At 36.0% G+C, this 13,251-nt stretch overlaps 1 protein-coding gene across 3 annotated transcripts in view; it reads left to right on the top strand.

Annotated features, from left to right (window-relative positions):
* Window positions 1-13,251, top strand: part of USP53 (ubiquitin specific peptidase 53) — a 59,511-nt gene that overhangs the window by 27,331 nt on the left and 18,929 nt on the right. For 2 of the 3 annotated variants that reach the window (XM_003586178.6, XM_059887850.1), the window contains 7 exons: window positions 541-654; window positions 735-817; window positions 4,090-4,195; window positions 4,787-4,933; window positions 6,460-6,609; window positions 11,751-11,913; window positions 12,402-12,554. In XM_003586178.6, coding sequence (XP_003586226.2) covers window positions 541-654; window positions 735-817; window positions 4,090-4,195; window positions 4,787-4,933; window positions 6,460-6,609; window positions 11,751-11,913; window positions 12,402-12,554 — 916 coding nt within the window. The remainder of the gene's footprint in view (window positions 1-540; window positions 655-734; window positions 818-4,089; window positions 4,196-4,786; window positions 4,934-6,459; window positions 6,610-11,750; window positions 11,914-12,401; window positions 12,555-13,251) is intronic. The other variant, XM_024993481.2, reaches the window with a different exon arrangement.

Genomic DNA, 13,251 nt, shown 5'->3' with positions numbered 1-13,251 from the left:
ATTAGAAGTTTGTTGAACAGTAGATTCCTTGCGTTAGAGTGTTAGTTCAGGTATTGTAAGCCTTTATCATTGATGTTTTAATTTAAGTTGTATAGACTATCCAATGATCCAAGCAGGGTGTTTTTTTTAATTAATTGCTTTTTCTCAATGAGAAAACATTGAGAACATAGGAAGTCTGGGTTTCTGATATTAAATTCTAGATGTCAGCCACCATGAATTGATTTTTAAAAAATCTTTATTAAAATTATGTTATGTTATAATGTTTCTTTTATAAATTTTTTTTTTTAAAGCTGACACTACAGAAGGAGAATAATTGAGCAGCATTGGAAGGCTTGGATAAGAGGAAAGCTGAAAAGCTGACAACATATGTGGCACTCAATTTAACATTTTGGAAAATCTTTATTTTTTTATTTATTTTTTTTGCTTTATTTTTTTTTGGAAAATCTTTAGATTTTTAAATTTGTAAAGCTAAAAAGAGTTGTATTTTGAAGTGTCCTGTGCAAGATTTGCAATTCATTTGTCTTTTAATTTTTCAATTAGGAAAATATATTGGAGAGGATTCATTTTCACATAGTGCCAAGCAGAGATGCAGACATGTGTACCTCTAAATCTTGTATCACTCACCAAAAGTTTGCTATGACTCTGTATGAGCAGGTGAGATGGCTTAACTATTTTAGTAGAGGATATATTTATGTTTTATGACTGATAAATTAGACATGTGTTTTTACCTGCAGTGTGTGTGTCGTAGCTGTGGAGCATCATCAGATCCTCTACCCTTTACAGAATTTGTACGGTACATTTCTACAACAGCCCTGTGGTAAGAGCTTATTAAAGCATATTTACCAAAGATGTTAGTAGTAATGCATGTGATCACATTGAGCCTCTACTTTATGAAACCATAGCATATATGAATATCTACTCTGTGAGAGGCACAAATGTGCTAAGGGTACTAAGTGATGTCTATCTCAGTTTTGGTTGTTTCTGATTTACCAAATATAGATGTCACTCAGTAATGACAAATGTACAAAATATTAGTCAAAATGTTTACTTATTTATATTTATGGCAAGGTTTTGGAACTATGGACGAGAGCTAAGTTGAATGGTAAATGGAACTGTACGTGATTTCTTCATTTTTGCTAAGGTGTTACCTTTGCAATGACCATGTCTCTGCGTGGTGATGGAAGCTAGGGTAAGCAGACAAGAAAGAAAAAAATAAAAATAATCCTCTGTTAGATTTATTGGATTTAAAGCTTCACCATTCACCTGAAATAAACATTTGTAGGCTTCTCTGTCCCCTCGCTCCCTTCCTGGTATTGAAATAACTTAGGGATCCAAAGGTGATCCCTAGGCTTTACATAATAAGAATTGTTTGAACACTGCAACAGGTATTTGAGAGTATAAATATTTGATGTATGAAAGCATTGAATAAGACCATAAGTGTTTGCAGATACTTTAATACTTTAGTACAAAAGATAAAACATGAAATGGTCATTATCAATCAGAATACATCAGTATAGCAGTTAGCTGCTGCTGCTAAGTCGCTTCAGTCGTGTCCGACTCTGTGCGACCCCATAGACGGCAGCCCACCAGGCTCCGCCATCCCTGGGATTCTCCAGGCAAGATCACTGGAGTGGGTTGCCATTTCCTTCTCCAAAGTTAGCTGCTAAATGCTACCAATGTTTTTATCATTACACAAAGTGAGTGTTAGGTGCTCATCAATTTCATCATGTTACTAAACTTCCTTGATTTTTTGGATATAGCACATTAGTTCTTAAAGATCATCCAGTGTAGTAAGTTGGTAATTTATATATACACAGAGTTGGGAAACATTGTTTTAAAGGAACAGTCTTTAAAGTTTAGTCAGTTGTAGTCAATTTCATTCATCTGATATGAAAAGTAGAATGGTGTTTGAATAAGGATAGACCGCAAATTAAAAACTGTAAAACTTGAAGTCTACTTTGAAAGTGTAAAATGACAGTGCTCTGAGACAGTATCTTAGGTAAAAAGAATAGGAGCTCCATCTGTTTTTTCCCGGTCCACAACATGAATTGCAAAAGCCTAGATTTTGACTTCTAATTATCTTTCTTTTTATTGGTTATAAGTATTGAATACAATTGTTCAATTGCAAGAGCCCAGACTTTGAATTCTAGTTATCTTTCTTTTTATTGGTAATAAATATTGAATACAATTGTCCAATGTACTATGTTCCAGACTTTACATAAATTCTTGCTTTTAATCTTAACAAAAACTTTTGTTCAAGAAATAGGCTTAATAAGATTAATCTGGTAAATGGGTGAATTAAGATTGAAACCCAGGTCTAGGTTCATTTCAAATTCAAAATGTGTCTGGTTAAAGCACCACCCTGATGCTGTCAGTTTTGTAAAAAAAACTGTTACGTGCAACTTGAATGAGCCTGTCAGATTTATTGATTTCTAGTCTGCTTGTGAGGTGCTTTAGAGGAACTGGTACATTTAGTTGTTATTGAATATTCCCTATTATTGTAACTATTGAACTGTAAAATAAATCCAGCTCTAAGAAGGTTAAATTACTATAAAGTAAAACCAGAGCACCTAGAACAGAAAGTAGTAGGAGTATTGAGCTTGCGTTATATATCTTTTTGGAAATGCTAAGGAGTTGTCTCAGTTCAGTTCAGTCGCTCAGTCTGACTCTTTGCGACCCCATGGACTGCAACACGCCAGGCCTTCCTGTCCATTGCCAGCTCCTGGAGTTTACTCAAACTCATGTCTATTGAGTTGGTGATGCCATGATGCCATCTAGCCATCTCATCCTCTATCATCCCTTTTTCCTCCTGCCTTCAATCTTTCCCAGCATCAGGGTCTTTTCAAATGAGTCAGTTCTTTGCATCAGGTGGCCAAAGTATTAGAGTTTCTTGGAAGGAGCATCAGTCCTTCCAGTGAATATTCAGGACTGGTCTCCTTTAGGATGGACTGGTTGGATCTCCTTGCAGTCCAAGGGACTCTCAAGAGTCCTCTCCAGCACCACGGTGCTCAGCTTTCTTTATAGTCCAACTCTCACATCCATACATGAGCACTAGAAAAACCATAGCCTTGACTAGACGGACCTTTGTTGGCAAAGTAATGTCTCTGCTTTTTAATATGCTGCACAGGTTGGTCATAGCTTTTTTTCCAGGGAGCAAGCATTTTTTAATTTCATGGCTGCAATCACCATCTGCAGTGGTTTTGGAGCCCAAAAAAATAAAGTCTCTCACTGTTTCAACTGTTTCCCCATCTATTTGCCATGAAGTGATGGGACCAGATGCCATGATCTTCGTTTTCTGAATTTTGAGCTTGAAGCCAACTTTTTCACTCTCCTCTTTCACTTTCATCAAGAGGCTTTTTAGTTCTTCTTCACTTTCTGCCATAAGGGTGGTGTCATTTGCATATCTGAGGTTATTGATATTTCTCCCTGCAGTCTTGATTCCAGCTTGTGTTTCATCCAGCCCAGCGTTTCTCATGATGTACTCTGCATACAAGTTAAATAAGGGGTTGTCTAATGATACTTAATACTTTGATATGTGAAAATTAGATTCTAGGAGGAAGTTGGATAGAAACTGGCACAGATAACCCTCCCTAGATTCTTTAGGAAATGGTTAGCATTCATATAGGAATAAAAATCACAAACCTGGCTTAAGTAGCTTGTGATTTCTGCATTAATCATCAAAGGGCCTTTTCTTAGCTGAAAATAATTTTGTGTCTGGAAACTTTAAGCTAGAGAGGGAGACTGTCCTAAAGTTTGTTGTTCTTGTTAGGCAAAAGTTTAAACTCCAGTCTCTATTTATTAAGTAATAATGTAAAAGAAACAGTTAACTTATAATTACCTTGAGGTGGAGTATCTTATATCATTCATTTTATCCTGTTTTGACCTAATTTCTTTCATCATATACTGCCAAATTTCATTATGTTTCATGTCATGGAAATTTACTTTATGGTTAACTTTTCAAACAAAATTGTGTTTTAAGGTAGAAAAAGTGATCATACCTATATTAATAACTTAATATTTTTAGTGCAAATTTATTAGATCTTTTTTAAGTTCATAGGCCAGATTTGGGACCATTTGTTTCTTTCGTAGCAATGAAGTTGAAAGAATGATGGAAAGACATGAGCGCTTTAAACCTGATATGTTTGCAGAATTGCTGCAAGCAGCAAATACAACTGATGACTACAGGAAATGTCCTGTAAGTATAATTCAGAGAATGTTAGTGTGCTTCTGTGCTTGTAAATTTGAAAATAGAAATTGCCATGCAAATAGTAATTAAATCTGGAATTAATTTTAAGAATTAATTTTTTAAGTGTTCTTTAGGTAATTATACCATTGAGCTCTTTATTTCAACATTGTTTCTTTAAAAACATGTTACTTTGTGAAGGATTTAAGGTGGCATACGTGGATTAATTTTAAGCTCTGAAGCCTGTCATTTGACTAAATTGAAAATTTCATTTTTGTTCTTCTTTAAATAAACATTACAAATGGTATAATTCTTTTCTCATGGGATATTGTTAGTGAATTGAATTGTTAGTTGAATAAAAATTCAACCTTAAGGTCTAAGGTTGAATTCTTATTTTAACAGATTTACAAAAATATCAAAGAAAAGTTCTTTGATTTAAAATAAATTTGTTTAATCAGTAATTAAGACAGATTGTTAGAAGTCTTTTAATGTGCTGAATAAATTTCTGATACATGCTTTTGCATAATACAAGCTCTGTAAGGCATTACTTTTGATATATTTGTTTTGATAATTTCAAAAGTTCTCTTTTTTGTTTTTCTTTAGAGTAACTGTGGCCAAAAAATAAAAATTCGGCGTGTTTTAATGAACTGCCCAGAGATTGTTACAATCGGATTAGTCTGGGACTCTGAGCATTCTGACTTGACTGAAGATGTTGTTCGGAATCTGGCAACCCAGCTTTATCTTCCTGGGGTATAATAATTCTTTTCATTCTCTTCCTTTTTGTTTTTAAATTCCTTTGAAACATTACACTATATGTTGTTTTTCAGAGCTAAATTTTCTTTCTAAAGGAAATAATTTGCAGATGTAACTGATAAAGTTCATCAGATCAGGCTAACTGGAATACCTTTCTTGCTTTCTGTTATAAAATAATCCATCACGTACTCTATCCTTTTTATCACTCTAGAATAATGGTAATATGATACTGTATGCATCTGTGTATATGCTTGTTTGGGTGTATATGATAATGATTATAAATTATAAATATCAAGTTAGAAAATTTTAAGGTTTAAAATTTATCTGTAGCTCTTATTTTTTAATGTGCATCAGTTCAATTCAGTCACTCTGTCATGTCCAACTCTTTGCGACCCCATGAACCACAGCATGCCAGGCCTCCCTGTCCATCACCAACTCCTGGAGTCTACCCAAACCCATGTCCATTGAGTCAGTGATGCCATCCAACCATCCCATCCTCTTTTGTCCCCTTCGCTTCCTGCCCTCAATTTTTCCCAGCATCAGGGTCTTTTCAAATGAGTCAGTTCTTCTCATCAGGTGGCCAAAGTATTGGAGTTTCAGCTTCAGCGTCAGTCCTTCCAATGAACACCCAGGACTGATCTCCTTTAGGATGGACTGGTTGGATATCCTTGCAGTCCAAGGGATTCTCAAGAGTCTTCTCCAACACCACAGTTCAAAAGAATCAATTCTTCTGTGCTCGGCTTTCTTTAGTCCAACTCACATCCATACATGACCACTGGAAAAACCATAGCCTTGACTAGACGGACCTTTGTTGGCAAAGTAATATCTCTGCTTTTTAACATGCTGTCTAGGTTGGTCATAACTTTTCTTCCAAGGAGTTAGCGTCTTTTAATTTCATGGCTGCAATCACCATCTGCAGTGGTTTGGGAGCCCCCCAAAATAAAGTCAGCCACTGTTGCCACTGTTTCCCCATCTATTTGTCATGAAGTGATGGGACCAGATGCCATGACCTTAGTTTTCTGAATGTTGAGCTTTAAGCCAACTTTTTCACTCTCCTCTTTCACTTTCATCAAGAGGCTCTTTAGTTCTTTTTCACTTTCTGCCATAAGTGTGCATATTACTATCTTATTTTAAATTGATTTATGTTACAGTTAAGCTTTGAGATAGTTATCTTTTAGGTAGTATGGTTAATGTATGTTAAAATAATGTGATTCAACCATGAATTATCAGGAAATGTGTGATTTATCTCATTTTGTTTTATGTATGTAAAGTGTCCTGTGTTCAAGATGCTGTGCTACTGAACTAAGTTGTAGTAATTACATTTTGTTAGACATCATGTCTCTTATAGACTAATCGAAAGTAATAATTCTGTTAACAGTGCGGTGTGGTGTCTTTAGTACTAACATCAGTTTGGGACAGTATGCATGAGAAATAATTGTCCTAGAGGATCAAATGCATGACTCATCAAATGATTGTTCCTCATCTGTGAAAAGAACTATTAAATATACATTATTTTTAAACAGCTTTTTTATAGAGTTACTGATGAAAATGCCAAAAATAGTGAGCTTCACCTTGTTGGCATGATTTGCTACACCAGCCGACATTACTGTGCCTTTGCTTTTCATACCAAGAGTTCCAAATGGGTATTTTTTGATGATGCAAATGTGAAAGAGGTAAGTGACACTTGACTAACTGGAATAATTACTGTGGTTTTTACTTTTGAGGGGTAAATGATATAATAATGATAAAATTATATAAAAATAATAATTGTATGCAGATACTTATATAAATTAATAATAAGTGGGCTTAATTATAATAGCATCATTAAAGACCTTCAGTATTAAAAATTAGAAAACCAAATAGATGAAGCGAATAATTGTTGGACGTCAGGCAGTCTAACAGAAAAAAGGAACCAACATGGTGAACCCTGCTTGCTGCCTAGAGGTCGTTTTGGGTTGCAGTGCAGAGATGGCAAACCCAAACAGAGCCTCGCAGTCTCATTGAGCTGAGGAAATTGTAGTTCACAGGGGCCAAGATGGCTAAAATTTCCTGGACAGATTACCAGAAAGAAAGCTGTACAGAGGGAAAGTCCTGGGGATCGGCAGAGGGCTCCCCTTTCAATCTTTGGCTGAATAGTGATCAACTATGTGTAGGGCAAATGTGCACAAGGTGGGAGAAATGACCCCTGGGAAACAAGGCCAGACCATTCCCAGAACCTGCACAGGGCTAGGATAGCTTGCATCTTAGTAGCAAGAGTGGGTACACAGAACATCAAGTAGACTCCTCAGAAAAGTATCACCTTAATACTGGGGCTGAATTATTCCGAGACTGAAGATTGCTCTGGACCTGACATAAAAAGCTTAAAATGAAGCTGTCAGAGGATGAAGCTGATCCCATGCCATTTAACAACACATAACTACATGCTAACAATTTAAAAGGAAAGAAAAAGAAAAAACCTCAATACTGAAAAATGTAAAATTCAGTAAAATTTCAGTATGTCTTTTCAAAATAGCATTCAATAAAAAAAATTACAAAATACTCAAAGAAGTAGGAAGCTATGACCCATCCCCTGAAGGAATAACGGCAGATCTGCTCTGCCATTTCATTCCTTCAAGTCACATGATATGGGGTGAGCAGGCAGGGTAGGGAAATGGAGCTTACCTTCCTTTCTCTCAGAACCTGGAGCATCAGCATCTCAAAAGTAAAGATTCAGATTAATATCCAGATGATCTTGGAGCCAGTTCCAGGCCAGATCTGATATTAAATTACTTTAGAAAGAAAAACACTAAACATGACAGAACTAGAAATACCAGATAAGACTTTTAAAACTGCTGTTTAGCTATAGAGAGATTTATTAGATAACAGTCAGTAAACATGGACCATAAAAATAACTGGTAAATTGGACTTTGTCAAAACTTCTGCTCTTCAATAAGATGAAAAGACAAGCATAGACTGGGAAAAAAACATTTGTTAATTATATATCTGGTAAAGCCCATATCCAGAATATATAAAGAACTCTTACAACTCAGTAATAAAAAGACAAATCAATTAAAGAGTGAGCAAAAGATTTGGACAGTTCAAAAAGAAGATATTAATATATGAATGGCCCTTGAAATGATATTCATTGCATCACTAGGCATAAAAGAAGTACAAATTCAATTCACAATGAGATTGCATTATTCACCTATTAGAATGCCTAAAATTAAAAAGGTTGTTTACACCAAGAGCTGACCAGGATGTGGAACAGCTGGATCTCTCATGAGGCTGATGGAAATGCAAAATTGGATAATCACTTTAGAAAACAGTTATAAATTCAAATGTATACTTAGCATGCTGCCTCTGCTAAGTCACGTCAGTCGTGTCTGACTCTGTGCGACCCCATAGACAGCAGCCCAACAGGCTCCTCTCTCCCTGGGATTCTCCAGGCAAGAATACTGGAGTGGGTTGCCATTTCCTTCTCCAATGCATGAAAGTGAAAAGTGAAAGTGAAGTCGCTCAGTCATGTCTGACTCTTGGCGACCCTATGGACTGTAGCCTACCAGGCTCCTCCGTCCATGGGATTCTCCATGCAAGAGTACTGGAGTGGGTTGCCATTGCCTTCTGCAATACTTAGCATACAACCTAGCAATTCCACTCCTGTAAAAGCATGTATCCATACATTATTTATAATTCAGTGTTCTTAGTAGTTTTATTTATAGTAACCAAAACTAGAAACAACTCAAATAGATAAAGATAACTCATAAGGTAAATAGACAAAGATAACTCATCAGGTAAATAGATAAAGAAGTTGTGGTATAACCATACACTGGAACATAATAATCAGCAATAAAAGGAATGAGCTGTTGATACAGACAACTGTTGAGTGTGGAGAAATCTCAAAAGCATTGTGCTAAATGAGAGATGTACAAGCTGGATTTAGAAAAGACAGAGGAACCCGAGATGAAATTGCCAACATCTGTTGGATCATAGAAAAAAGCAAGGGAATTCCCCCCCAAAAAGTCTACTTCTGCTTTATTGACTATGCTAAAGCCTTTGACTTTATGGATCACAACAAAGTATGGAAAATTCTTAAAGAGATGGAAGTACCAGACCACCTTACCTGGCCCCTGAGAAACCTTTGTGCAGGATAAGAAGCAATAGTTAGAACCAGATATGGAGCAATGGACTGGTTCAAAATTGGGAAAGGATTACATAAGACTGTCGATTGTCACCTTGCTTATTTAACGTATATGCAGAGTACATCATATGAAATGCCAGGCTGGATGACTCACAAGCTAGAATCAAGATTTCCACTAGAAATACCAACAACCTCAGATATGCAGATGATAACCACTCTAATGGTAGAAAGCAAAGAGGAACTCAAGGGCCTCTTGCTGAGGGTGATAGAGGAGAGTGAAAACGCTGGCTTAAAATTCAACATTCAAAAAACTAAGATCATGGCATCCGATCTCATCACTTCATGGCAAATAGAAGGGGAAAAAGTGGAAACAGTGACAGACTTTATTTATTCTTTAATACTTTGATATGGCAGTTTATTAAGAAGTTCCATTTGAGTCAGTTTGTAGCAGCATTTTGGCACTCCTATTTTGCATCCTTATAGCTTAAATTGTCAAAATTTGAAGAAAGAACTGGGTATATGGTCACTCTGAGTTTTAGGTTTGTTTTGTTTTCAAATTAGTCTAGTTTTTCAAGTATCTCAGAATCCCAAGTAAAGAGAGTAAACAGCTAAATGTGTGTAATATGAACAAGCTCCTCAGCAATTTTTTAAAGGTCCTTTTCTTCTCTAAGCTAATATTCTAGAATGCTTTTTGTTTGGTTTTGTTTTTAAATGAATGTTGCTGCTGCTACTAAGTCGCTTCAGTCGTGTCCGACTCTGTGCGACCCCATAGACAGCAGCCCACCATGCTCCGCCATCCCTGGGATTCTCCAGGCAAGAACATTGGAGTGGGTTGCCATTTCCTTCTCCAATGCATGAAAGTGAAAAGTGGAAGTGAAGTCGCTCAGTCGTGTTCGACTCCCAGCGACCCCATGGACTGCAGCCCACGAGGCTCCTCCATCCATGGGATTCTCCAGGCAAGAGTACTGGAGTTGGGTGCCATTGCCTTCTCCGAAATGAACGTTAGAGAGGTGTAATTTACAAACATTAAAATGCACCCCTTGTAAGTTTATAGTTTGGATAGTAACAGCTGTATATATGCCTGTGTAGCCTCCACATTCATTGTATGGAACATTTTCATGACTCCAGAAAAACCTTTCGTGTCCCTTTGCTGTCACTTTTCCACCCTAGGCCCCAGGAAATCACTGATCTCACCATAGATTAGTTTTGTTCATTTTACAAGTTTTATATGGGTAGTATCTTATAATACGTATTCTCTGTGTTTGGCTTCCTTTGCTAAGCATATATATATCTTTTAACATATAGTCATATATTAAAATGTGTATTGTGTTGTGTGTATCAGTGCCTTATTTTTATTGTTGTGTTCCATTTTATGACCGTGTAACAGTTTATCCATTCACTTGTTGAGTTATGAACAGACTTCGTGTGAACATACTATTTTCCATTAATCTTAGATAATACTCAGAAGTGGGATTTCTGGGTTGTATGGTATGTGTTAATCTTTACAAGGGACTGGCAAATTGATCTCCAAAGTGATTGTACAGTTTACATTCCTGCCAGCCATGTACTGGAGTTCCAGTTGCTCCATATTCTCAGGAGCACTCCATGTTAGTGGTCATCTTAACATTAGCCCTTATAGCGAATGTATGACATTATCTCAGTGTGGTTTTAATTTGCATTTCCCCTATGATTAATAATGTTTTGAGTAGTCTTTCATGTTCTTATTGGCCATTTTTTATGTCTTTTTGGTTAAGTGTTCAGATGTGTTGTACATTTTTCAAATTGGATTGTCTTATTAATGAGTTGTAATCATTCTTTATTCTGGTCACCAGTTCTTTATTAGATATATGTGGCTTTTTTTCCTTTTTTTCATTTTCTTAACGGTGTCTTTCAAAGAGCAGAAGTTATTAATTCATTTTGATGAAGCCAGTTTTATAATTTTTTTTCTTCTCTGACTTGCTTGATGTCCTATCTAAGAAATCTTTACCTCCCCCAAGGTTGTTAAGATTTTATCTTTTGTTTTCTTCTATAGGGCTTCCCTGGAGGCTCAGACAGTAAAGAATCTGCCTGCAATTCAGGAGACTGGGTTCAGTCCCTGGGTCATGAATATCCCCTGGAGAAGGAAATGGCAACCCACTCCAGTATTCTTGCTTTGGAAATCCTATGGATAGAGGAGCCTGGCGGGCTATAGCCCATGGGGTTGCAAAGAGTCAGACACCAGTGAGCGACTAACACTTTCATAACATCGTCTTCTTTATAGTTTTTTCATGACTCATTCTGAGTTCATTTTTATGCTTTTAGTGAAATGATGTCAAAGTTCATTTTTTCATATGGCCATCCACTTGTTCCAGCACCATTTGTTTAATAAACGATTATATTTCCCCATTAAATTGCTTGAAGTCTGTCAAAAGTCAGTCAACCATGTATATGCAAAGCCTTTCAAAATTTGATATTCTAGATCTTGATATAGAAAGTGTATAATCTTGCTTATCAATTTTTTAAATGATAATGTTTAAAATATTTTTATGTTGACTAGTTTCTAAATAAAATTAATTGTATAACATGATGAATAGTTGAACTGCTAGTATCTGGGTGTCTTTAAAATTTTTTTAATATACAAAATAATTCAGTCTCTGCCTTTTCATGTAATGCATTGATTGCAAAGTTCTGTTTCTATTCATTGTGATTTTTTTTAAGGTTGGAAGTAGATGGAAAGATGTGGTCTCCAAGTGTATCCGATGCCATTTCCAGCCATTGCTTTTGTTTTATGCGAACCCAGATGGCACAGCAGTTTCCACTGAAGATGCACTCAGGCAGGTCATCAACTGGTCACATCATAAATCTATTGCAGAAAATATAGGTAATTCTTCTTTAGAAGTTCTTTTTAGTGTTTTTCATGGTCAGAATCACACTAGGAATACTAATATAGTGAATATGAAATGAATTTTGGGGATAATCTCAAAATGTAGTTTCTTTGGAGTCCAGGAAAATTCTAATACTTTGAGTTAGTCTTTTTAAAGAACCTTTCCTCATCTGTGGCCTCAGAGTCACCTTCAGCAGCCACCCACTACCCTGCTCACACAAGCCCAGGATGGGTTACTTGGCTGGTAGCTCTTGCTAGTGATGAGTACTGAGATTTCAAGTAAGTACACCAGAAAAGTCCAAAGGAGCTAGGCCACTTTTGAATGTATTAACAGAGCATGTAGAAATCCTTAAAAGATGTCAGTCCTCTAAGTTTTTAAATGATGTTCTCATTAGTATTAAAAGTGACTGAAAAGATGATTCAAATATCTCTTCTTCTGGTAGAGAGGATGAAAGGAATGAAACATTTTTCTTGGTCTTTTTAAGGATGTGAAAAGCCCTCGATTTCTAAGTCAGAAAATTCAAAAGAAAATGGATTTGGTGATCAGACAAAGCAGAGAGAAAATCAGAAATTTCAAGCAGATAGCATTTCATCATTTAATCGGAGCCACATTCAAACAAGTGGCGGTAGAGGACCAGGTATGTGGTTTTTTTTTTTTTTGGCTGTTCTGTGTGACACGTGGGATCTTCGTTCCCCGACCAGGGATTGAACCATTGGACGACCAGAGAATTCCTGACCAGATATGTATTTAAATTTTCATTTTTACATTGTCCTTGAGTAGTTAAGCTTCCCCCCTTTTCACTTACTGTATGTAATTCTTTTTAAAGACCAGAAGGAGAATCCTTAACTAGCTTTCCTTGGCCATGAAGAGAAAATAGCAAATAGAAAAAAATTTTATCTTCTGACTTAAGCATTTGTCTGAGACCTATAGTTTTATTTGAACACTTTGATTCAACTAATGGTTGAGTTTTTCCGTGTACTCAAGGCTGTACATAATAGGCTGGAGGCAATCTGGACTGTCACCAAAGAAAGCTATGATATGGATATGGCCTTTCCTTCAAGGAGTTAATTATTAACTTGGAGAGGAAAAACATTTAGTTAATAATTTGGCTCATATGCCAAAATTAAATTTAGCATTACTGAATGCAACAGGAGTTTGAAGTTACTATTGTTGTAGTTTATTTTTAACCTCTTGTTTATTCAACTCTCTCTTGTCATTATCAACCTACAACTTTAATTTTCACAAATGAAGATCAGTGGTTAGGATCCAACAGGAGATATCAAAGTATGGTGTATATAATTATGGTTTAGAAATATATATAACTAATTGAGTGA

Source organism: Bos taurus, chromosome 6 (genome assembly GCF_002263795.3).
Source record: "Bos taurus isolate L1 Dominette 01449 registration number 42190680 breed Hereford chromosome 6, ARS-UCD2.0, whole genome shotgun sequence".
Taxonomy (NCBI): Eukaryota; Metazoa; Chordata; class Mammalia; order Artiodactyla; family Bovidae; genus Bos; species Bos taurus.
This window is presented reverse-complemented; position numbering and strand designations above follow the sequence as displayed.